The sequence below is a fragment of the Balaenoptera musculus genome, chromosome 19 (genome assembly GCF_009873245.2).
Source record: "Balaenoptera musculus isolate JJ_BM4_2016_0621 chromosome 19, mBalMus1.pri.v3, whole genome shotgun sequence".
NCBI lineage: Eukaryota > Metazoa > Chordata > Mammalia > Artiodactyla > Balaenopteridae > Balaenoptera > Balaenoptera musculus.
In genome coordinates, this window is record NC_045803.1 from 13,770,194 (window position 1) to 13,792,446 (window position 22,253).

Genomic DNA, 22,253 nt, shown 5'->3' on the forward strand with positions numbered 1-22,253 from the left:
GGGAAGATCCCACATGCTGCAGAGCGACTAAGCCCGTGCCCCACTGCTACTGAGCCTGTACTCTAGAGCCCGCGAGCCACAACTACTGAGCCCACATGCCGCAACTACTGAAGCCCACGCACCTAGAGCCCGTGCTCCACAACGAGAGAAGCCACCACAATGAGAAGCCCGTGCACCGCAATGAAGAGTAGCCCCCGCTCACCACAACTAGAGAAAGCCCACACGCAGCAACGAGGACCAAACGCAGCTAAAAATAAATACATAAAATAAATAAATTTTTAAAAAAATACATGATGAGTGTAACACAGCTTCCCATCTTTGCTTTTAAATTGAGTTCTGCTCTCTCGGCAGGTGGTATAATTTGTTCAAGGCAGCAAAGACTCGGCCTCTGAATATCGCGTTGTCTTGGAAGGAACAATGGGCTGGTGTTGATGTCTGCCTTTAATCTCAATTTAAATATCATTTGATAGTAGGCTTTTGTTTCAATGTCCATATTCCTTAATGGTACAGTTAATTCTCATGACACAGAAATTCAATATAGTGAAACTTGAAAGGAGAATTTGTACGTATAAGTATTTATTCAGTATATGGTATCGTTGACTGAATTAAAAGAACATGTGGATCCCTTGGCTGATGTTCTAATAAAAGGACTCCTTCATTTGTTCATTTGTTGCTATATTCCATTTGTTACTTTTCTCTGTTCTCTCATCTTCAGTTCCTATGGTTTTGCTCATTTCCAAAAGTGCTTGGGCACTGTCCCAGCCTATACCCCACTAGAAAATATGGGGAAGGAGGATTGGCAGAAATTGGCTGATGCAGGCTTTTTCTATTTTCAGTGGTAGAAGTAGTATTAGATGTGTGATGAACTCTCTTAGGATAGTCCCCAAATTTAGGAAGCTTCCCCCTCTCTGCTAGATCTTACCTAGATTTGTTCCATCCCATCAGGAAGGAGCTGCAGCAGTTACTCCACTCTCTGAGCCTCCCGTTCCTCTGTAAAATAGTTTCTTTCTGCTCTGACTGGTTCTGTCCGTTTGCCTGCCAGGTACAGTACTTATATCTAGTAACAAACGCTGATTTTTGATACGGAAAGGGACACTCCTTTGCCCACATATTCCATGTGGTTTAGACAGGCTGACCTTAATCCCTGCCACGCACTAGACAGATGGCCAAGCCTGGCCAATCAAAATAAGCCATACTGCCTGGCCCCTAGTTTGAGCAAGGCCATGTGACAAGCCAGGGCCAGTGAAAGCCTGTCTGCATATGAAGTCATCCTAGAGACAACTGGAGGAAAACACTGAGCCCCTGAATCCAGCCCTGCTAAAGCTACACCTGCCACAGGATTTTCACTTTTATAAACTAATAAATTCTCTTGTTTATTTAAACTACTTTGAGTTGTTTCTGACCCCTGCAGTAGAGTCCTATTATTCTTCTCAGGAGACAAAATCTCTCCCCTCAGCCCCAAAACCACATACAAAGCACTCAACTTGATGAGTCAAAGCTGATCAAACTAAGAGCCTTTATAGATGTCTCTGGAGAGATGGGGAGAGAAAAAGAGATAGGATATAAATAACCATTATGTACAACTTCCAATGGTAAAATCCTCCCCATCACCCCTTCCAGCTTGAACTCCAAAGTGTCTGAAGCAGAGAATACAAAAATATCCAGGTTCTGTCCCCAGGTGCTGATGGAGAAGGGGCAGCTCAGGCCTAGAAACAGAGGAAGTAGGAAGCATTAGAAAGGTCTGCCCCTCCGCCTCCCCCCCCCCTCCCCAGTGAGTGGAAATCAGTGGAGAAGCTCTGGCTGAGGCTCCCCACTGTGACCTCTTGAAGCCCAAAGGTCATCCAAAGAGAAGATGCCAGGTAGCTCAAAACGATAGCAAAAGGCATGCAAGATAGAACTAAATTAAGTCAAAACTGGAAAATGGGCAGAGGACCTTCTAGAGACTCTACCCTCCTCATTTTACAGATAATGGAGGGCTACAGGAAAAGCAGGAGCTGCCTCTACCCAGCATGCCCAACGTGCGCAGAGTGGGGAAAGGTGGGTAACTACCTCCCGAGCATAGATACAAGGAGCAGATATGACGTAAACCGAACGAGCGTCTCCATCTTCAGGGCGATTCCAATCTGAGGACGAGCTGTGGGAGGAAAAGAGTAAGATCCAGACACTTTAAATTCTCATATCTTGTTTTCCCACCCACCAAGGAGGGGAACCCAAAGCCAACCAGAGGAATTGTGAAACGACCCAACCAGAAAAAGGTTGGAGCTGGGATAAGAGAAAGGGACCAATCAAAGAAGGCCCATCAAGGAATCAGGACAATTGCATTACGGAGATTGATGCAAGCAGCCGAGAGGGACATGCCTTACGTCTGCGGCCAAGCCACTCACCTCGGGCCATTCCCGGCACCTTCCCGCGTCCTCATGTTGTTGAGTGCATCAGGGAGCGCGTGGACCGATGGCTCCGGGGTTCCCGCCAGCAAGCGAGACCCAGTATCCCGGCCAGGGCCACGGCGTCGCACGTGGACCAGCAAGAGCGCAGAGCCGGCCAAGCCCGCGGCCACCAGCAGTCCCAAAGCCGGTGGCAAAAGGAAGCGCTGCGGGTCCCCCGGCCTCAGACCCGGCGGGGCCACAGGCAACGCGCCTGCGCCGTCAGGGTGAACCGGGAACTCGCACCGCGCGCCCATGTAGCCGGGCGCGCAGGCGCAGACAAGGCCGGAGAAGTGCGCGTAGCAACGCCCGCCGTGGGCGCAGGGGCGCGCAGCGCAGGGGTCGGCGCGCTCGCGGCAGTCGCGGCCGCCGAAGCCCAGCGCGCAGGAGCAACGGCGCGCGCCGCCGCCCTCCAGGCAGGTGCCGCCGTTGGCGCAGGCGCGGTTGGCGCAGTCATCCAGGTCGTGCTCGCAGCGCGGCCCCGCGAAGCCGGAGCGGCAGCGGCAGCGCAGGGCGTGGCCCAGATCCAGGCAGAGCCCGCCTGTGGGGAAGGGGGCGTCAGGGGCGCGGCCCGATTGGGGGGAGTCCCCCAAGCCCGCCCGCGATTTCTTCTCAGCTCGGTGATCCCCGCCCTCATCTTTTCTCTGGGCCCCCCTCTACCGTCTAACTCTAGGGCCAGCCTCTGGGAGTTTGCCTGGAAAACCGGCCCGCCTCTTTTCCCCCTGGTGAAGTCTTGGATTAACTCGGCCTCACACCTCTTTGGTTCTCTGAGTCTCTGTCTCTTTTTCTCGGCTTTAACCGTACTGAAATAGCTTCAACAGTTCTGGAACGACGGGTTTGAACCACCTGGCCTTTGCCCGTGCCTTCTTCTCCCTTTTCCCTTCCTCCTTTTCTCTCATTCTTTTCACCTGTTCTCTTCTCGAGCTCATCCTCCAGGTCTGTGCTCAGGTGTCCCCTCCTCCAGAAAGCCATCCGATTCTTCCTCCATCCCAACCCTGCGCTCCCCCATCTCACCCTGGCCACTGTGGGCCCTGTCTAAGGACGACTCTGTCTTCCCCTCTGGACTGGTACCCCTATGTACCACTGCTGTGTTCCCACTACCACTCAGCCCAGAGTGAACACTCAGCGAGCGTTTTGGAGAGAATTAGTATTAAAATAAGAGGGCGCTGAGCCCTTCACATTCATGGTCTCATTTAATATTTTAATACCTATGTCAAATCAGGTCTCACCACTATTCAGAACCCTCCTCTGGCTCCATCTCAGGGTAACACCAGAATCCCCCCCATAACCCATGAAGCCCTACAGGATCTGTCCCAGTCACCTCCCTGACCTCATCGCTCGCCAGCCTGCCCTCACTCCCTCTGCTCCAACCACACTGGCTTCCCTGCGATGCTCAACACACCAGGCACATTCCTACCTCAGGGTCTTTGCACTTGTTCATCCCTCTGCCTGGAACATACTCTTCCCTCAGATCCACACATGGCTGCCTCCCTACCTGCAGCATGGTCTTCCTTACCCACTCTAGCTAAAATGCCAGCCTGCCACCCCATACACACTACTTCTCATCCCCCTTCTGGCTTTATTTTTCTTCGTTTTTTTGTTTTGTTTTGTTTTGTTTTTGGCGGCGCCTCACGGCTTTTGGGATCTTAGTTCCCCGACCAGGGATTGAACCCGTGCCCCCTGCAGTGGAAGCACAGAGTCCTAACCACCAGGGGATTCCCTCTTCTTAGTTTTTATCACCACAAAACCTCCTATATTTACTCATTGATCTTCTTTATTGTCTCTCTGCTCCATCAGCTCTACGAGGGTGGGGGCTTTCATCTCATTCCCTACTGTATCCCTGGAACAGGGCCTGGCACACAGTAGATGCTCAACAAGTAGTTATGAGATAGGAATGTCACCTCGCCCGTTTTACAGAAGAGCAAACTGAGACTGGGCAGAGGGGAGCCCAGCCGCAGGCCGAGAGGAGGCAAAGCCAGGATCCCCACCCGGGACTGTGTGAGCCAAGACCTGCTCTTGCCCACTGACCATGCAGGGACCCCCACTCCCCTCCCTCACCGCTCTGTCCTCCCCACCTCACCATTCCGGCACGGCTGCAGGCTGCACCGGTCCACCCTCTTCTCACAATTGGAGCCTTGGAAACCGGGCGGGCAACGGCAGATGTAGGCAGAGTCGGGGTCCGCACCTCCCACACACAAGCCGCCGTTGAAGCAAGGTCCATCCGCACATGTCACCCCGCTCACCTCACACCGCAACCCGTAGAACCCACGGGGACAGGTGCATTCGAAGGACCCTGGGGTCTCCTGGGCACGGGCAAGAGGACTTTGGATCAGCATCTCCTTAGAAAGAAGTCCCATCCCTCTCCTCAGTCTTTTTTTTTTTTTTTTTTTTTTGGCCGCCCGAAGCGGCATGAGGGATCTTAGTTCCCTGACCAGGGATTGAACCTGTGCCTCCTGTGGTGAAAGCACGGAGTCTTAACCGCTGGACCGCCAGGAAAGTCCCCCCTTCCCCAGTCTTGACCATTGGGGGGCTGCTCCTTGTCTAGTCCCACCTCCTAGGGTGTAGGGGCCTCACCGAGGAAGTCCCTGAGGCCGAGACAACCTCTCTGTTCCACGTTTCTGGGTCTGCCCATCCAACCCCACAGAGGGGAGGCTCTGGAGGCCCGGAGAGATCCCGTTTCCACCTCTACACCTTTGCTGCCAAATGCTGCCCACCCTGTCTGCCCTCCCCGATGCTGTCCGCGTGGCCCAGGCCTAATTCCAGGTCCTAGCTCTAAGCCCACCTCTTCCATGGAGCCTTCCCTGGATCTCCCCTTCTCAGGCCCTCCCCCTAACTTGAACGCTGAGTGTTTCTCACTGTCCCGTGGTGGCAGTGTCCAGGTGGCCCACACCAGGCTCTGCTTCATCCCAGGCTCACTCCCACCACCACACCTTCGCTTCCCCCAGGCCACTCGTCTGGTCTAGCTTCTCCAGTCGCCTCCTGTCTGCCAAATCGGACTTCAGAAGCCCCAGCCCGGGTCCATCTTCAGGAAGCCTTCTCTGATGCCCGCCCATCCCTAATCCTCAACCCACTCGGCCCCACCACCCCTACCTTGAGTTCTGACTAGTTCTCTACCCCATAGGCGGGGCAGTTTGTGGCCCGACAGGATCCCTCATCATTCCCACATCCACACCTTTAGGTGCCACCCACTGGGTCTGCTCTCCCCAACACATCATCGTACTTCAAGGCCCCCAGATGCAGGTTGGACACCTCCAGGAAGCCCTCCCTGATAGCTGCCCCAGCCCCCGCCCCCTCAGGCTGTTGTCTCATGGAGCCCCAGACAGGGGACTCCCTGGGAAAAGTACTACCCAGGATCGGTGGGGTGAGGGGGGGTGTGATACTGACACTACAGCTGCCTCCGTTGGCACACGGATTCCCATCACAGGGCCCAGGCCCGGGTACGAGGCATCCAGTGGTGGCAGAGGATGGGCCCCTGGGGCTGAGGCAGCTGCTGGTGGAGACAGGGATTGTGCAGAGGGGCCCAGTCCAGCCCTCCAGGCATCGACATTCATCGGGCTGCTCACAGAAGCCGTGCTCTGGGCTGCAGCCTGCTCGACATGCCGCTATGGGGGAAGGAGAGGCAGAGGAAAGAGGAATATTGATGAAGGGAGGATAAGAAATCAGAGAAATTTCTGAGCACTTTCCGTGCATCACTTGTTTCATCTTTGTGACTGTCAACCCAATGGGCTAGATGGTATTGCGACTCCCAGTTTACAGACAGGGAAACTGAGGCCCCGAGAGGCAGGGTGATTTACCCAGCTAGGAAGTGGCACAGCGAGGATCTGAACCCAGACCAATGAGTTCCAGAGTCTGTGCTCTTGGAAGGAGAATGGAGTGGGGGCTCCCAGGTCTGAGCTTGGAGAGAGGAGAATGAAGGAAGAGGATCAAGGTTTGAGGAGGTACCCTTGGCCTTTCAGGGGAAATGGGAGGGCCTTGGATTAGGGGAGGTCTGGGAGGATCTGGATAAGCCTGGGGGTCCTAGGGGCTTCAGTGGGGCTCAGACATTGCGATATCTAGGGTGGGTTGGGGAATCCCAAGCCTTAGAACGCAGCGGGGTCTGGAGTGCAATCACAGGGAGGGAGGATGGTGAAACCCCTGGGGGGGATGGGAGGAGCTTCCAAAGCTCCTGAGTGGGGGTAAGGAGGGCCCCAGAATTAGAAGAGCTTTGGGGTCCGAGCATCTGGAAAGGGGTGTGGGTATGGATTCGGGGAGTAACTGGGGGTACAAGGATGGGAAATGGGTGTGCGGTTCTTATTTGGGGAGACAAGAGTGCTGGGAAGAGGGAAGGGGGCTGGAGTGCCCAGACAGGGCTGGAGAGAAATCTAGGGTCCTCAGTTTCCCAGAAAGTGGTAGCTGGATCATGGGAGCGGGCTGAAGACCATGAGTGAAGCTGGCGAGGGGTTCTCGGGTCCCCAATTCCCTGAAGAGGGTAACTAGGTTGTGAAAGGAGCCGGAGGAGCCGTGACGGGATGGGGTGCGGTTGAACGCAGGACTCACGCGGTGCCTCGCATTTGTCCTCTATCTGCGGGCAGGGGCGCAGTTCCGGGCCACACCGCGAGGGGGCGCCGCGCGAGCGGCAGAGGCGCGCGCACGCGGCCCCAACCGCCGGCGGCTCGCAGCGCGCGCGGTAGGAGAAGCGCAGCTCCCAGGCGCCTGCGCGCTGCACGTCCCGGGCCCACGGGCCCCCGGCCGCCAGGCGACGCCGGCCCGCCACGCGCGCCAGCAGGCTCCAAGCGGGCCCTGCGGGGTGAAGGGAGATGTGCTAGGCTGCGGCCCGCCTCGGTCTCGGGATGGAGACGGAGCGCGCAGGCTCCCTTCCCATTTTAACGAAGCCAAAACACCCCTTTTGAGTCCTGAGAATGGCAGTTACTTAGCAAGGCTGCAAACTCCCCTAATGCGCTCTGGGATCTTCGATGACGCGAACTCTATGACCATCATGATGATAACAGTTCTCCCAGAGAAGCCGAAGTGCCCCTATATTTTGCCCCAGAATCTTTGTATATTAAAGTAGTTATGAGACCCCTAACACCCTGGGACATATGACATCCCTAATATGGCCAAGGGGCAATGACAGGTCTTTGAAGTGAGGTCAAAAACACCCCCCCCCCAAAAAAAAACACCCCCAAATTGTGCCTGAGGATTTTCCTATATCAAAATGGTGACAGAACCCCGCCTGTGGGCCTTATATAGCATCAAAGTCCCCCTCGAATTAAGGTTAAGATCATCCCATATCCCTCCCTGAAACCTCTCTGGTGAAACTGCAACATCCCAAAGGGGTCCTGAGGCCCTCTATATGGACAAGGTGACACAGCTTTGCCTACAAGAACCAGAAAGTAACTCATATTGTACCCTGGGTTCTCAAAATCAGATGGTGACAGAGCAGGACTGTGAAACGCTGCTGCTGCGACTCCAAGATAGTAAGAGAGCTTCTTCCCGCTCTCCCTGCCCCCACCCCGCTTTGCCTGGTATCAGGACATTTCTGTGTCGACATGCCAAGAGCCCTGGGGCTGTCAACACCCAGCACCACGCTCCGGGAGCTGTGATGACATCATGGGTCCAGCAATCCCATGAATGCCCCACCCTACAGACAGCCCCATGTCACTCTCCTGGACCTCACATCGGGCCCCAGCTCCCTGGATCTCCCACACTCTACACTGAAGTCCCAGAATTGAAGATACTCACCTCCAATCTGTTCTCCTAACTCCTCTCTCCAGGTTTCAATGATGAGAGAGAAGGTGCCCTGGTTGGGTGGAGGAAGGTGGAGAGGGAAGAATGAAAACAGTGGTCAGGGCAGGTAGGTACTCGAAGAAGGCCAGATTTTAAGAGGTAAAGAGTGACGACCATTCCAGGGACCAGACAGGCAAGGGACAATTCCCAGAGGCTGGCCCAGGGAAGGAATGACTGTTTTGGCTTTCTTTATTGAGCACTTACTATGTGGTAAGCACTATACTCAAGATACCTGGTTGAATCTCTCAAAAGGGACCACTGTAATGTACCATGATGATCCCATTTTACAGATGAGGATACTGAGGCTGGAAAAGGGAAAGTCACTTGCCCAAAAGCATAAGCGTCTAGAATTCAAAAACAATTCTGTTCACCTTTATGCTTTTGGGGTTGTGGGATGGGAAATAGGATTTTGGAGGTGAAAAAGTCATGGATACAGGCCCCAACTGGAAGGTCTGAGAAGAGATAAGGTGAGAGGATATTGGGGGTCCCCAAGACAGAGTGTGAAAGTCTCCCTAGGTGCAAGGAAATTTGGGGATAAAGATGAGGATACCAGTGTTTAAAGATCCCCAAGGAACAGGGGTAGGGTTCTGTGAATTGAGGATTTCTAGAAGGTGAGTTTGGGGTTCTGGGAATTCAGGGTTCCAGGCATGCAAGGCTGGGATCTGGGATCCCTAGAGGGAAATTCGGAATCAGAAAATTTGGGTTTATGGGTAGGGTTTATGGGTCTGAGAATTCCAGATGATGGAGTTACTGGGAATTTGGGGTCTCCAGGGGGCAGGGTCTTGGAAGTTGGAAGGCAGATGGCAGTCGAGGTTTGGGTAAGGCCCCCCGCACGGGCGTGCCCCGGGACTGGGTCTCACCGGCCAGGCGTCCCGGAAGGGCACGCGCATGAGGCCGTCCGGCAGCGGCAAGTCAGGCGCTGGCGCTCCGGGCTGCGCAGTGTAGACCGGTCCGCGCGCACTCAGCGCCGCGCCCAGGGTGCACGGAGACTCGGCGGTCTCCTCGGAGATCCCTGGCTTCAGGCAGACCCTGAAGAAGAGGCGGCAGGTGTCCCCGGCCTTGCAGGGGGACCGCGGGGCGCCCGGGCCTGGTCCTGGCCCGAAAGAGTGGATCTGCAGCTCGAAGACGCCGGCCGGCCGTGTCTGGGGCGGAAAGGGGTACAGGGTGAGGGGACTGCGGGGACCCAGACGTCTCATCCGCCCCGCGCCCCCTCCCCAAGACCCCCGGGTCGCACCCCCTCCCATCCACCCTTTCCACTCCGGCTCCGACCTGGGGAAGGAAAAAGAGCGCCAGGATCACCGTCGGGGAGAGGAGCTGGGGCATCTGCGGGGAGACCATGGCCTTCCGGAGGTCTTGGGAGCCGCAGCTGCTGGCTCCGGAGCCTTATATCTGAGAGGACAGCTCCGCCCCTTCGGGCAGCCGCCGGCTGCAGGGGACCCTAGGGGAGGAGGTCGCAGGGGAAGGAGAGCGTGCTGGAGCAGCCGTGAGACTGTGTCGTGGCCACAGGCAGTGCAGTGAGTGCACATATTATATGCAGTTGTGGGCATGATTTGTGTGGCTGAGGATAGGGTGGGGTTGGGGGGGTTAAGCTTGTGTGTGAGGTTGGATATGATTTTAAAACTCTGAGTGTGTGTGATGTATGAGCAAGAGCTATTGGAGGGTGTACATGACTGTGATTGTGTGTCTAGGTCAGATTGTGTGGCTCCACGTGTGCCTGAAATTGTATATGGTTAAGCCTCTTTGTGAGGTTGTAAATAATTCTAAGATTCTGTGTGTGTGTGTGTGTGTGTGTGTGTGTGTGTATACATGCACGCAGACACCTGCATGGGAGAATGGAGATGTACATGATTTAATGGTTGTGTGACTTTTTGAGATTCTGTGGCTGTGTAGATGCTTCTCTGTGCAGGTGTACAAAAGTGTGTTAGCTCCTGGACCACTGTGTGTAGTTGTAGGAACCTGTGACTTTGTGGTCTGTGCAGGTGCTTCTAGGTGGCTGTGTGTGTTTGTGTGTGTGGTAAGGTCTGTGCAAGGTTGTGAATGGCTGAGGGCTTGTGTGTGAAGGAGGCTGGGTGCGGGAGGTCCATGAGTGTAGCCCTGTGTGGATACGATGAAGATCCAGTGTTCTTTGTGGACCCGTGTGTGTGTGTGTGTGTGTGTGCGCGCGCACGCGCGCATGCTTGATTGTGTTCCCCTCCCCAAAACAAAGCCACCCTCCCCAAACCCGCATCACGGATGCACCAGACGCCAGGGCGAGGAGCCCCCGCCTCAGAGGGGGCTCCCAGCTGTATGTAAATGCTGCCATCTGCTGGGCGGCCGCGCCCCTCCCCCTTTGGGCCGCAGCTGGGCTGCCCGTTTGGCCTCCGGAAGGTGTGAGCAGCAAATGGGCAGGAAATTCGGTCCTCACAGATCAGGGGCCCGCTCCCTCACTCCAGGATGAATGGGGAAAGGGGGCACCCCGCGCCCTCCAGAAGCTCCTTAGTATTCCAGGACCACCGCAAGGAAAGCTGGTTAGAGCAGATGTTCCAGCCCTCTGGTCCTAATCATTTACTCTGTGCCAGGTGCTGAGCAAAGCCCTTTAGATGGAGTAAACTTTTTTTTTCCAGAATAAAAAAATTTAACACTTAGAAGCTAATAATTATAGGGGGAAATACAGGTTCAATTATATACGTACATATTTTTCTTTTGGAGAAGGTGCTCAATAAAGCACAGCCCAGTAGAGCCAGGCATACAGTAAGTGCTCAGTCATTTTTAATGAATGAAAGAACTCAATCTAAACAGTTTTCTCATAATCCTGAGGACGGGAGTCATGGAAGGGTTTGGAACAGGGGAGGGCCATGGTCAGTTGTGCAGAACATCCCAGGTTCCTTTGCACAGGTTTTTCTTCTACTTGATATATTCTTTCCACTTCCTTCTTTTTAAATTCTGTTCTTACCATTCAGACTTCACCTATAGGAGGCCTTCCCTAACACCCCCCAAGGGGGCCAGGCACCTCTTCTGAGTTCCCACAGCCCCTGGGGACTCCTCTATCCGAGCCCCAACCACTCTGACCTATGAGGTCTTTCTAAGCACAAATCTGACCATGTCCCTCTCCTACATAGACTCTTCCATGGCTCCCCAGTGCCTTCCAGCTTCTGAAATTCTAAGGTTGACATTTAAGGCCCTCCATCCACATCCCCCTACTCAAACAGGTTCTGTGGCCCCAAAGCACAGAGCCAGACCTTGTGGACCCGGTTACTGGGAGGCAAATTAGGGCCTGTACTGGGGTAGGTGAAGGAGTGAGCCTCCCATTATAGGAACTATTCAAATGAGATTTGGACAGCTATTACAAGCTGTGGGAGAAGGCAAATTCCTGCCCTGGATAACTGTGGAGGTAACAGTTTCCAGGTCTGAGATATCTCAAAGATTTTAAAGATTGTAAAAACAGCCAGCCTTTATTGAGGGTTTCTGCCAGGCATGATAGCGTTTCATGTGAATTCTCTCAAGTCTGTATGTGTACTTTAAGGAATTTCCAAGCATCTTTTTGGCTATCTAGGACTTTTCCTTATGTGCCCACCTTAGAGCCCACAGAAGGCAATGCTGAGGTGACATCTGCAAAGACCTGAAGGAGGGGAGGGAGTGAGCTATATGGATCCTGGGAAAAAAACATTCCCGGCAGAGGGCATAGCAAGTGCAAAGGCCCTGGGGTGACCATGCCCGGCACACCCAGATATCCCCATGGTTTGTCTCATTTCATTCTGGTCTCTGCTCAAATACACCCTCCCAAGAGACCTTCTCTGACTGTCCCATTCAATCTAAAACAGCACTCCTGTTCCCAAACCACTCTATCTCCTTACCATGCTTTTCTCTATGCATTTATTTTACCCCGAGAAATATCTGACCATTTTGTCTCCTCCATGAGAACATCATCTCCTTTTTTTCTAGAGCTTTTTCTCTAGTTTGTTCACCAATACACCCTTGTGCCTAAAATGAGGCCTGGCAGTCAGTACTTAGGAAATATTTGTTGAGTAAGCAAATGAGAGGTACTATTATTAACCTCTTATGAATGAGCAAACTGAGATGCTTGAGACCTTGCCCAGGGTCACAGGGCTTGCAAGTGGCGTGCAACCTGGGAATTCAGCCCCTGCTGGGATATGCGTTAACACTGGCCCAATCATGCCCACCAGATGACGCCCTAATGCAGCCCTAGCACCGAGCATTTGATATAAACATCCTACGCCATGTCACGTAAGCAGCGTCTCAGAGGCCACCTGGCACAAGTCAAACCCTCTCCTTCCCTCCAGCTTTAAGCAGGTGTGACCTGACAGCACCATCCCTGAACCGGCATCAATGTCGGGGAGAGGCCTTGGAGGAACCCACTGGACACTGAAGCATGTGCCACCCAGAGTGCAAACCTTAACCCCCAGGGCCACGGGCCAATGGACAAACGTACTTCCTCCTTTCATGCCCCGTGGGTGGACAGATCTGAGTCACATTTCAAAAGGCTCCTCAGAAGGTCCCATGGGTCACCCCCTGTGGTCAGCGAGCACTCACTTGTGGTGGCTCCCTCCGTCCACAAACCCTCTCCCCAGGATCATGTTCCCCAAATACATTGCTTTCAGTTAGGAGTTTCCAACGCTCAAAGCTACCTGCAAAGAAAACACAGGCCCTCCCTCAATCCTGCAGACGCTCTCAAGCTAGGGAATCCTGAGGATATCGGGGAAACTCTCTCCTGGATCACAAATGGTCCACCTCAGGGTGGAGGTGGAGGGCTGCAAATGTTCCTTATTTGTAGACGTCTTTGAGCCTTGTTTAAAAATCTAGAGTTCAAGTTCAATCTGGCCCACACAGTTTCAAATACATTTTAATTATTTTCACAAATACCAGGGAAGGGTTTTTAAAAGTATCTAACTGGTACTAGCACTAAATGCTGGCTGGAGCAGGAGACGCTGAGACAGCCGGGGGCAGGCGACTGCCAAAACGGTACAGGATATTTCAGTCTAGGAAGAACCAACATGGCCTGGTAACAATAAGCCCCACTGAATATACATGCAGCCTGAGCACGAGCTGTCCCATTTACTCCTCGCAGCCACTCTACTACGATGGGTATTATCATCGCCCCCATTTTAGAGATGAGGAAAGGGAGGCAGAAAGGTGCTCCCAAGGTGCATACAGCTACCATCTGAGTGCCTACCTGGGGGGCCTCACTCAGCCTTCAAGCCTAGCCTATGAGGTAGGTACTATTATTTCACAGACGTGGAAACTGAGGCACTGAGAGGGGAAGTAACTTGCTCATTTGCTTGTGATCACACAAGTCAGGAGGTGGTAGAGCTTGGAGCCGAACTTGGATTTGGGTTTATAAAAGTCTGGAGGGACTTCTCTGGCGGTCCAGTGGTTAAGACTCCGCGCTTCCACTGCAGCAGGTTTTGATCCCTGATCAGGGAACTAAGATCCCATATGCTGTGCTGCTGCGCGGCCAAAAAAAAACCAGTCTGGAACTCAGCACTCTTAAATAATAGCCAATTGTGCTGTCCATTGCAGGAGCCAGTAGTCACATGTGGCTATTTAATTAAAATGAAACAAAATCAAAAATCTCATCCCTCAGTTACCCTTGCCACATCTCAAGTGCTCAATGGCCCCATGAGGCCACTGGCTGCTGTACCGGACAGTGCAGATACATGACACGGGGTACACATCGCGGAAAGTTCCATTGCAGAGTGCTGCTACAGTCTGTTTTAGTTAGGAGCCAACATTTTTAAATTGGGAGATTTAATATAAACAACCCCTTTCCTGGCTTCTACTGAAAAATCAGAAGATCAAGCAACTCTAGGCCCACCTTCCCACAGGGCCATGGTTGGCAGAGCTCAGCAGCAGCTGCCCTCTTGAGATGGGGCGGTCTCTGGTCCACCGAAGCCCCACGTGCCCACACTTCACACATTTACACAGCAGCCTGGCGGCTACCTGTGTTTCAACCCACAGTGCCATCCTCTCATCTCTTTTCCATAGGGAATCTGGGGCCAAAGAGGGAGATGCACTTTCGCAGACCACGTGGCACACGGGAAGACACGGCTAGGGCAGGGCCCTACCCAGGTTTTCGGATTCCCAGGCCGGAGTTAAAAACCAACCATCACCCACCAGAGTGCCCTCGCTGCTCGGCAGCTGATCGGCCACTGTGGGATGACCCCCAGAGTCCCACACTGCACCCTGATGCCCCCATCTGGAGACTCTCCGGACACAGCAGTGTGGCGTCTGCGATGAACTTTATTGGACATGTGGTTGGCCAAGCCGTGGTCTGGGAGCACTGGGCCTGGGGCCCAGAACCCAGGCACTGAGTTTAAGGAGGCCCAGAGGTCAGGGCTGTTTGGAGCGAGGCCACAAGCGGCTGGTAAGGGAGCCAAAGAAGAGGTTCTGCTTGCTGGATTTGGAGAGCTCAGCCAGCCGCTGCTGCTCCTCCTGGAGTTGGGGGCACACAGAGAGGGAGGGTCAGCCCAGGGGCCACCTTCCTTAAACCTTTGCCCAGCCCAGACACAGGATGCACCCAGACCCTAAGGACCCAGTTCAGACACTGGCAAAAGCCAGCTTTGAGCCACAGAAGCCCAGACTCAAATCCCAGGGGGCCTGTCCCCTGAACCCTGGGAACCTATCCCAGGCCCTACACTGGACTACAACATCTTGCTCCCTAAGCCCCCAGTGCCCAGTCTTGAGCCCTAAGACCCCTGTCTGGATGCTGAGGGATCCCAGGCCCAAATCTCCAGGGATTCCTCCTTCGGGTACTCAGGAGCTCTAGCCAGGAACACAACCCCAAACTCGATCAACCTCAGCCTAGACTCCTGGGAATCTCTTTCTCAGACTCAATTCATATTCTTATCCCCACTTACAAATCAGAGGATCACAGGTCATCAGAACTCCATGCCCAAACCCTTGGGCCAAGTGTCCAAGGATCCCTCTTCCCAGACCTGATCCAAACCCCCACCCCACAAAATACCAGGACCCCCAGGCCATCAAGGCCTCTGGACCTATCTCAAATGCTTGGCGTTTCCTGCCTCCTGTGCTCAGCGCAGGCTGCAGAATCAATTCGCCCCTCATTACAAGGGCCCCCTGGGACGGGTGGTGTGAAAGAGAAGGCAGTTGCTCAAGGTCACACAGCCGGAGTGGAGACAAGCTGCTCCGGGGCTCCGCCTTCAAGAGCCTGGGGAACTGACGGTGACACCCCCCACCCACGCTGGGAAGCTGAGGACTCACCTGCTCCAGCCGGCTTTGCCGCTGTTTGAAAGCCTCCAGTGGGTCTTCCTCCAGGGCGTAGTGCTCCAGCACAGTTCGGACATCCTCCACACCATTCAGAGCAATGGCTGTGGGGATAGCAGGCGGGGGTCAGCCAACTGAAGGTCAGAGGGAAGCAGGGCCCACAAGGGTAAAGGTCAGACCGGGGTGGGGTCAGAGCTACGTGCAACACTTCTCAGCAGTCTAAAAGGGATCCCTTGAGTATTCCCAGGCATCCCCTAAACATTCCAGAGGAGCATCCCAAACATTCTAAGAAGCTTCTAAAGACTGCAAGATGCTCATGGATCTCCTGCATCCCAAGTCCCTGGTTTCACATAAAAAACAAGCCAGAATCAAGCATCTTATCATTCCTCTTGAATGTCAAGGGCTCCAGGGTCAGAGGCCAGGAGGTCAGGGGTCAGCCTCACTCTTCAGGAAGGCAGATAGGTCCAATAAGACCCGGTCATCGGAGTTGCCATTCCAGGGCCGCAGGGCGACGCCGTTGTAGGGCTGTAGGCGGAAGGCTTCCTTCTTGCAGTCCACGACTACTACTCGGGCTGGGTCCCGATTCAGACACGAAATGTCCTGGAGGTGGGTGACAGGTCAGGTCAAGGCCTGTGCTCCTTCCCTTCCCACCAGGAACCCACAGAGGGAGAGAGAGGCGGACTGACTACACATGCACTTGGTATCACACACTGGGATCATCACGACAGGGCCTCCCGAAGACCAGGCTGGGGTGAAGACATCAAACCTAGCAGGGAGCAGAGGAGCTTGTCACACAGATTCCTAGACCCAGGGCCTGGTGCACAGGCAGGTTGATTTGGAGGTTCCCTGGGGAGGGAGGTGGGCACTTGTGTATTTAACCACTGCCCCAGGTGATTGTGACAAGCTGCACATTTGTAAACTTCTCACAGATGGAGGTGCAGACTGATCCACAGCAACACACAGGGAGTCACACAAAGACAGGTACCCAGACAGACCCTTCAAGACCCTCAATCACAGCCCATGTCCTTCTGAACCTTGAAAAACTACACAGACCCCCAGACCCACCAAGACACAGTCAGAAACCCAACAGACACCAAGACCCATGGATACTTGGACAAAGACCCACAGAGAGACCCATTCACAGCCCCACAGACTCCTGGACCCCTAGATATATCATAGGTCACAGCAACAGACCCCAAGTCAAATTCCAACACAGTCTCATTTAAACTATTATAATTACATAGTCCCAGAGACACTCAGCTCCAGATACAGAGACAAAAATCCACTTCCAAATTTCATGTCCTTACCCCGTACTCCCAACTATTTTCTTTGTAGAGACCCCATTTTCCCCCTGCTCCCACTCCCAGATTCTGGGACAGAGAAAAGGGCGTAGAGGCCCAGCCCAGGCTGGCGGCAGGCTAGTGTCCTACCAGAATCAGACCTGGGGCAGAACCAGAAGCAGCCGGTTGCTTCTCAACCAGAAACAGGTTGAGGCTGGTGTCAGAGCTAGGTCCTCTTTCCTTTGGGAAGTACCAGCCCTCCCCCAAATCCCAGAGCCCCACCATGGCGCCCCCACATGGCACCTTAACATGGTGCCCATCCATGTATCTCGTGGCGTCCCGGAACAGGCGGTAGGAGATGAAGCCGTGGGGGTCCACGCTGTCGATGAGTGGAAAGGCAGTCTGGGGGGTGGGGTGGGGGGGAGAACAAGGTCAGGCTGAGCCTTGGCCCTGCAGCTCTCCCTCACCTCCTGCCACGTCGACCATCCCGCCCCTGTCCCGGGGGCCTCACCATGCCAGTCTCTGACGTAAAGATGACGATTTCATACAAAGGGGCGAGCTGCTGGAATAAAGTCTCGATGCCTGGACGCTTCTTAAACCTCCAGCCAGTGGCCAGCTGGAAAGGCAGTGAGAACAGTGAAACACTGAGACCCGGAGGCCCCTGTAGCCCCAAGAGGACAAAGACCCAGTCTCGGGGGATTCCCGGAACCAGAGTGCTCTCTCCGTCTCTGTGGCTCTCGGAGGGGTTCAGGAGTACACGGCTGTGACTGAGGGTCTAGGAGTCTGGAGGATGTGACTCCCCTATGGCACTTACTGTGTGCCAAGGTACACTTACAACCACCTCCGGGCTGCGGAGTAGCACAGTTGAGGGAAGCAAGGCAATGAGGGGTGATACCTCTTCCCCTGGATCACAGAGTAGAACTGGGGCTGAACCCCAGCCTGGCTCCAGAGTCTATGCTCTTAACCACTTCATCACAAGCCGGCCACCCAGCCCTATCTGGTGTCCCCAACCCGCTGCCTTCCCCAGGACACACCGACCACTCAGGGTGCAAGAGGACGCCAGTGAGCTCCAAGACCAGTGTGTACGGTGGTTGGTAGTACGGCTCCCGCAGAGGGTCTGGGAGAAGGCAGGGGCTGGTGGGCTCGATGATCATCTGTGAAAGAGAGACATAATGGGGGCACTCAGACAAGGAGGCAGGAGGCTGGGGGTGAAGGGATAGGGACTGGGCCCAGGGCTCCTGCTCACCTGTCTATAATCTTTGAAATATTTGTATGTCCGGCGCAACTGCTGTACCAGAATTGGATCTAGGAGAACACCAGGGCACAAAGGGATTCCAAGATAAGCCACTGCTCAACCTCCCGGACAAACCAGGGGTTTATTTATCTACCAGATACAAACAGGTCTACATACCCACCTGGTTCGAAACAGCTCATTTCCGAGTACAAAGGTAAAAGGCAATGACATAACTAACTGCCAGGTAGGAATAAATGTTTTTATTCACCTGTCAAGTTTTAATCTGAATACTTATATCCACACACCACCCCAGGTATAAAATAGAACGCTTATACATCTGCCCACTTAAATCCCACATACATATAAATAAATCTGCTGACATTATGCCAGTATATTTAGTCCATTTTGAACCTCTAGGTTTCCAGATGTGCCCACTTTAAGCAAGTATGTGAAATCTAGTTAAGTCACGATAAACATGTACACACATCTGTATACTTTAAACTAGTGGTTCTCAACTAGAAGCAGTTTTGTTCCTCGCTTCCCAGAAAATTCTGCAATGTCTGGAGACATTTTTGACCGTCACAATACTGGCATCTAGTGGATAGAGGCCCAGGATGCTGCTAAACATCCTACAATGCATAGGACACTCCCCTACAACAAAGAATTATATGATCTGTAGTATCAGAATGGCTGAGGTTAACAAATCTTGGATAAATGAATACACCAAATCCAATTTAAAACAGAAATCTTACATGACTACCTTTTTCAATACAATATTTTTAGTGCAGTTAAACTACTGCCTGTGGGCCTGCCTTTTTGAAACCAAAATACCAAAACACCACTTAAGCTAATAAACACACACACTTTAAAACTACAAGTTTACCTGCCCAACTTAAATCAGTATACTGCCTTGTTTAAACTAGTATGATTCTACATCTGCCCAGTTAAAACAGCATACTTACCTACCTGCCTAGTTTAAAACAATCAGTGTACTAATATGCCAGTTTGCAAACATCCCTACCACAAACAAGTGGCTTTCTGGACCTACCAATTTTATATTTCTCTTGGGAGGGACCAGGTGTGATAGAATTGACAACTACTCTCTACTATCCAACTTGTCAGAAGCTCCCTAAGAGCTGGTTAATCAAAAGGGGGAGGAAGGAAGAAGGCATTGTTTTGGAAATGAGGAGCTGGGTGGGGTAGGGGCCTGGTGGGAAAAAAAGAGGCTGTCATAAAGAAGGGGGTGAGGGGCTGCAGATGCTCAGATCTAAGGCACAGGAAGTCATGTGTCTGGCATAGAAAGCCCAGTTCTTCCCAAGCACTCCCACCCACCTAGGGTTCCCCTCCCCCATCTATCTGTCCCTGACCATCTGCTCTTGGGCTGAGGGGCCAGGGAAGAGGACTGGAGTTTTGTATGCCCCTCCCCCCAAGCCATCCAGCTGCTGACTCCCCTACCTCCCAATGGAGGGGTGGAGGAGCACCAAATGGGGAGGGCACAGTAGAGAGGGTCAGGGGACCCCAGAATCTGTGCTTGTTTACTCACCGTTGTCGAATTCATCGGGAATCTGGGAGGTAGAGAGAAAAATGGAGGGTTTGGGATGGCAGAGGCAGAACCCCATCACACCCAGAAAAGGAATCTCCAGGGCCCTGGGAAGAGTAGGCAAAGGTCCCTGGGAGGGAGAGGTTCACCGCAGACCAGAAATGAGCCTGAACAGGCCAAACGGGAGGAGACCCACAGGATGGGACCCCTGGTAAGGCCTCTGGGTCTCTCTCCCGCTCACCTTGGCACCATTTTCATCCACAGAGTTGTTTCCTGTAAGGCAGATAGTGATGAATGAGAGGACTGAAGATTCAGTCTCCTGGGTTTTAAGGAAGGAAAAAGGGCAGGGGGCCTAGCCTCCTGGGTCTGAGGGAAGCGGGCTAGAGCATCATGGCCTCCTGAGAGAGAGGAGGGGGCTGGTAGCCAGGATACCTGGGCCTCTGAGACAAGAAGGGCTGGGGCAGAGTCTCCTGGGTCTCTGAGGAATGAAGGGACTAGGGGGAAGGCTGGAGTTTTGGGTGCTGAGGGAAGAGGTAGCTTAGGGGGCTGGGCCTGGCCTATCCTTCCTCCTCTTCCAATTGACTCCCCATAGCTTAGTGCAGGAACCAACTAGAAAGAGTAGAACGTTGAGTACAGGGGTAGTAGGGAGACTTCCCTCATTTCCAAATTCTATTTGGCTGCCCTATTGAGGGAGGAGCCAGGGAATGAAGACAGGAGAAGCCCTTAGGGGAAAGGGGGAAGTTCCCAAGCAGAATAGAGGGCCAACAGAACAAAACTGGTGGGCAAGGATATGTTCCTCACCAAAAATATAGATGACGCTCGCGGTCCCACCAGCCCCGAGCAGCCCAGCAAGCCAGAGTGCGACTTTTTTGGCATAGCTGGGACCCTCCGAGTTCCTCTGCTGCTGTGGCCCCTGGGCCTGGGCCTTAATGCCTGCTCGGCTCCCAATCTCTGTAGCCTGCAATTGAAAGGGGATAGGTTGGCCAAGAGAGGAGAGAAAGAAGGTCAGGGTGGTTTGGGCACCCTGGTCTGAGAAGAATCGAGGTTGGGAGCCAGGAAGCAGCCACCCACATGGCCTCCAGGTGTTGTGTCCCTGGAGAGGCAGGCAGGAGACTGGGTCTCTCAGAAGGGTCAAGAACTAAACTGTCTGGCGCCAGGATCCCAGGGGTTCAAGAGTTGACAAGCTCTGGTGCCCGGGATCCCAAAGGCAAAAGACTGGAGGGCCTGGAGCCGGAAAAAGCAGGGCAGGGAGATAAGATGAGGGAGCCCGGCTGAACACTGGGATTCCTGTAGCAAGGTAATGAAGGACACTCAAGGGGATAGGACGGGGAGTTAAGTCCTCCGGACGCCTGGGGCTCACAGTAGCGGGGTATGGAGGGGGAGGGAATGGGAGCGGGGCCGGAGGGGCAATCGCTTGCTGGGGCTTAGAGCACGGAAGTAATGGACCCGGAGGTCAGAATGACTGGGTCTCTGTCAAGATGGAGGCAGGTCGAGTCAGAAGCCCGAACATTTACCTCACCACCACCACCACACCACCGCGGGGGAAATACCCGCAAGGCCAGGCTGGGACTCCAGCGTCCCGGGCCCCTCCCCCTCAAGTATTACCTGAACAGTCACTGAGATGGGGGAACAGATGACTCCCCTCCCCCGGCGCCCACGTGCGGTCGAGGAGGTGGGGTCCAGAGGACGCAATTGAGCCCCCAAGCATCTAGCCCGGGACGCAAGCGCTGCCTACCCCGGGAAGCGGGGAAGAGACCCAAAACGCTGGCGGTGTTCCATTCAGCACCCTGAGGTGCTGCGTCCCAGAACCTCCGGGCGGCGGCGGTCCGCCTGGAACTCCAGGAAGGAGTCCCAGCACCCGGAGGCCACCCCCACCCCCGCCCCGCTCACCTGGTCCGGGGCCCGAGGGGGCGGCGTCGCGAGCCTCGCGCATAGCCCCCGCGCGCCTTGCCGGAGCCCGCTCCGCAATCGCAGGAACGGCGCCGCCGAGGCCGCCATCTCTTGCGCTGACGCCACGCTGCCCCGCCCCCTCACTCTCTCTCCCCGCCCCAGGCCGGGGCCTCGGCCAATGGGTGGTGCAGGGGTGGGGCGGGTGGACGGGAGCCCGAGAGAGACAAAGGGCTGCGGGCGCACTGCCGCGGGCGCTCCAACTAGGACTGGGAGTCAGCCGGCACCACGCCCCCCTCGCGCCGGACGGCGTTCCACCGCCCACGCCCCAGGTCGGCGCCGGACACCCACTGCTCCGAGGTGAAGCGGAAGCCCTAATGGAGGGACGCAATGGCTGCTTGATTTGTCCTAAAACCTGAAAGCCACCTTTACACACCTTCTTCCTCACGTGCGGCCCGGAGGCCTCATCCGTCTTCCTTCCCATTCTGCGAACCCTTTCTTGCCCCTCCTCCCGTGAGCTTCTTAAAATGGGTCTGGAAAGCCAGCCAGTTTCATGGAGGTTCAGCCAAAAGAACAGCTGCCGGTATCTGGCGGACTCGGGGTATTAAGAGGAAATCCATGAATTAGAGGCTACAGGAACCACGATGAATCTTCCTCAAATTATTTTGAGAGGAAAACAAGTCTGATACTGTTTATGTAAACTTTAAAAACACGTAAATCACCACACAACATTTAGGGACATTTACTAAGGTAGTAAATGTACGAAGTTAGGAAAAGACAGGATTCAGGGTGCGGTTACTTCTGGAGGGGAATGGACTGGGTGTGCTGCTCAAGTGGGTCCTTCGAATCTGGTACACATATGGTTCCTATGCTGGGTGGTGGGGACATGGGTGCTCCTAACA

General features: G+C 54.1%; 2 protein-coding genes across 3 annotated transcripts; both read right to left on the bottom strand.

Annotated features, from left to right (window-relative positions):
• Positions 1-1,379: 1,379 nt before the first annotated feature.
• On the bottom strand, positions 1,380-9,527 carry DLL3 (delta like canonical Notch ligand 3). The gene is made up of 9 exons (XM_036832587.1): positions 9,459-9,527; positions 9,050-9,331; positions 8,145-8,202; positions 6,960-7,202; positions 5,808-6,025; positions 4,504-4,726; positions 2,385-2,964; positions 2,050-2,134; positions 1,380-1,706 (listed from the first exon to the last, which is right to left on the bottom strand). The coding sequence occupies exons 1-9, from the start codon at positions 9,525-9,527 to the stop codon at positions 1,701-1,703; spliced, it is 1,764 nt and encodes a 587-aa protein (XP_036688482.1). The 3' UTR covers positions 1,380-1,700.
• Positions 9,528-14,408: 4,881 nt separating this feature from the next.
• TIMM50 (translocase of inner mitochondrial membrane 50) lies at positions 14,409-21,490 on the bottom strand. Of its 2 annotated transcripts, none has more exons than XM_036832589.1 (11): positions 21,355-21,490; positions 20,266-20,422; positions 19,706-19,737; positions 19,468-19,489; positions 17,937-17,995; positions 17,725-17,844; positions 17,202-17,306; positions 16,994-17,092; positions 15,854-16,010; positions 15,408-15,514; positions 14,409-14,618 (listed from the first exon to the last, which is right to left on the bottom strand). In XM_036832589.1, the coding sequence occupies exons 1-11, from the start codon at positions 21,460-21,462 to the stop codon at positions 14,517-14,519; spliced, it is 1,068 nt and encodes a 355-aa protein (XP_036688484.1). In that variant the 5' UTR covers positions 21,463-21,490; the 3' UTR covers positions 14,409-14,516. The 2 variants fall into 2 exon arrangements, with proteins under 2 accessions (XP_036688484.1, XP_036688483.1); XM_036832588.1 differs by having other exon boundaries at positions 20,266-20,428; positions 21,355-21,485.
• Positions 21,491-22,253: the final 763 nt, after the last annotated feature.

Excerpts from the sequence above, each read along its gene's own strand:
- DLL3 (XM_036832587.1), bottom strand. The coding sequence starts at position 9,527 with ATGGTCTCCCCGCAGATGCCCCAGCTCCTCTCCCCGACGGTGATCCTG. Across the intron at positions 8,203-9,049 it reads CCTTCCGGGACGCCTGGCCG|GGCACCTTCTCTCTCATCAT; the intron begins GTGAGACCCAGT and ends CCACCCAACCAG. Across the intron at positions 6,026-6,959 it reads GGACAAATGCGAGGCACCGC|CGGCATGTCGAGCAGGCTGC; the intron begins GTGAGTCCTGCG and ends CTTCCCCCATAG.
- TIMM50 (XM_036832588.1), bottom strand. The coding sequence starts at position 21,462 with ATGGCGGCCTCGGCGGCGCCGTTCCTGCGATTGCGGAGCGGGCTCCGG. Across the intron at positions 16,011-16,993 it reads TGGATGGGCACCATGTTAAG|GACATTTCGTGTCTGAATCG; the intron begins GTGCCATGTGGG and ends ACCCACCTCCAG. Across the intron at positions 15,515-15,853 it reads CCTATCTGCCTTCCTGAAGA|CCATTGCTCTGAATGGTGTG; the intron begins GTGAGGCTGACC and ends CTATCCCCACAG.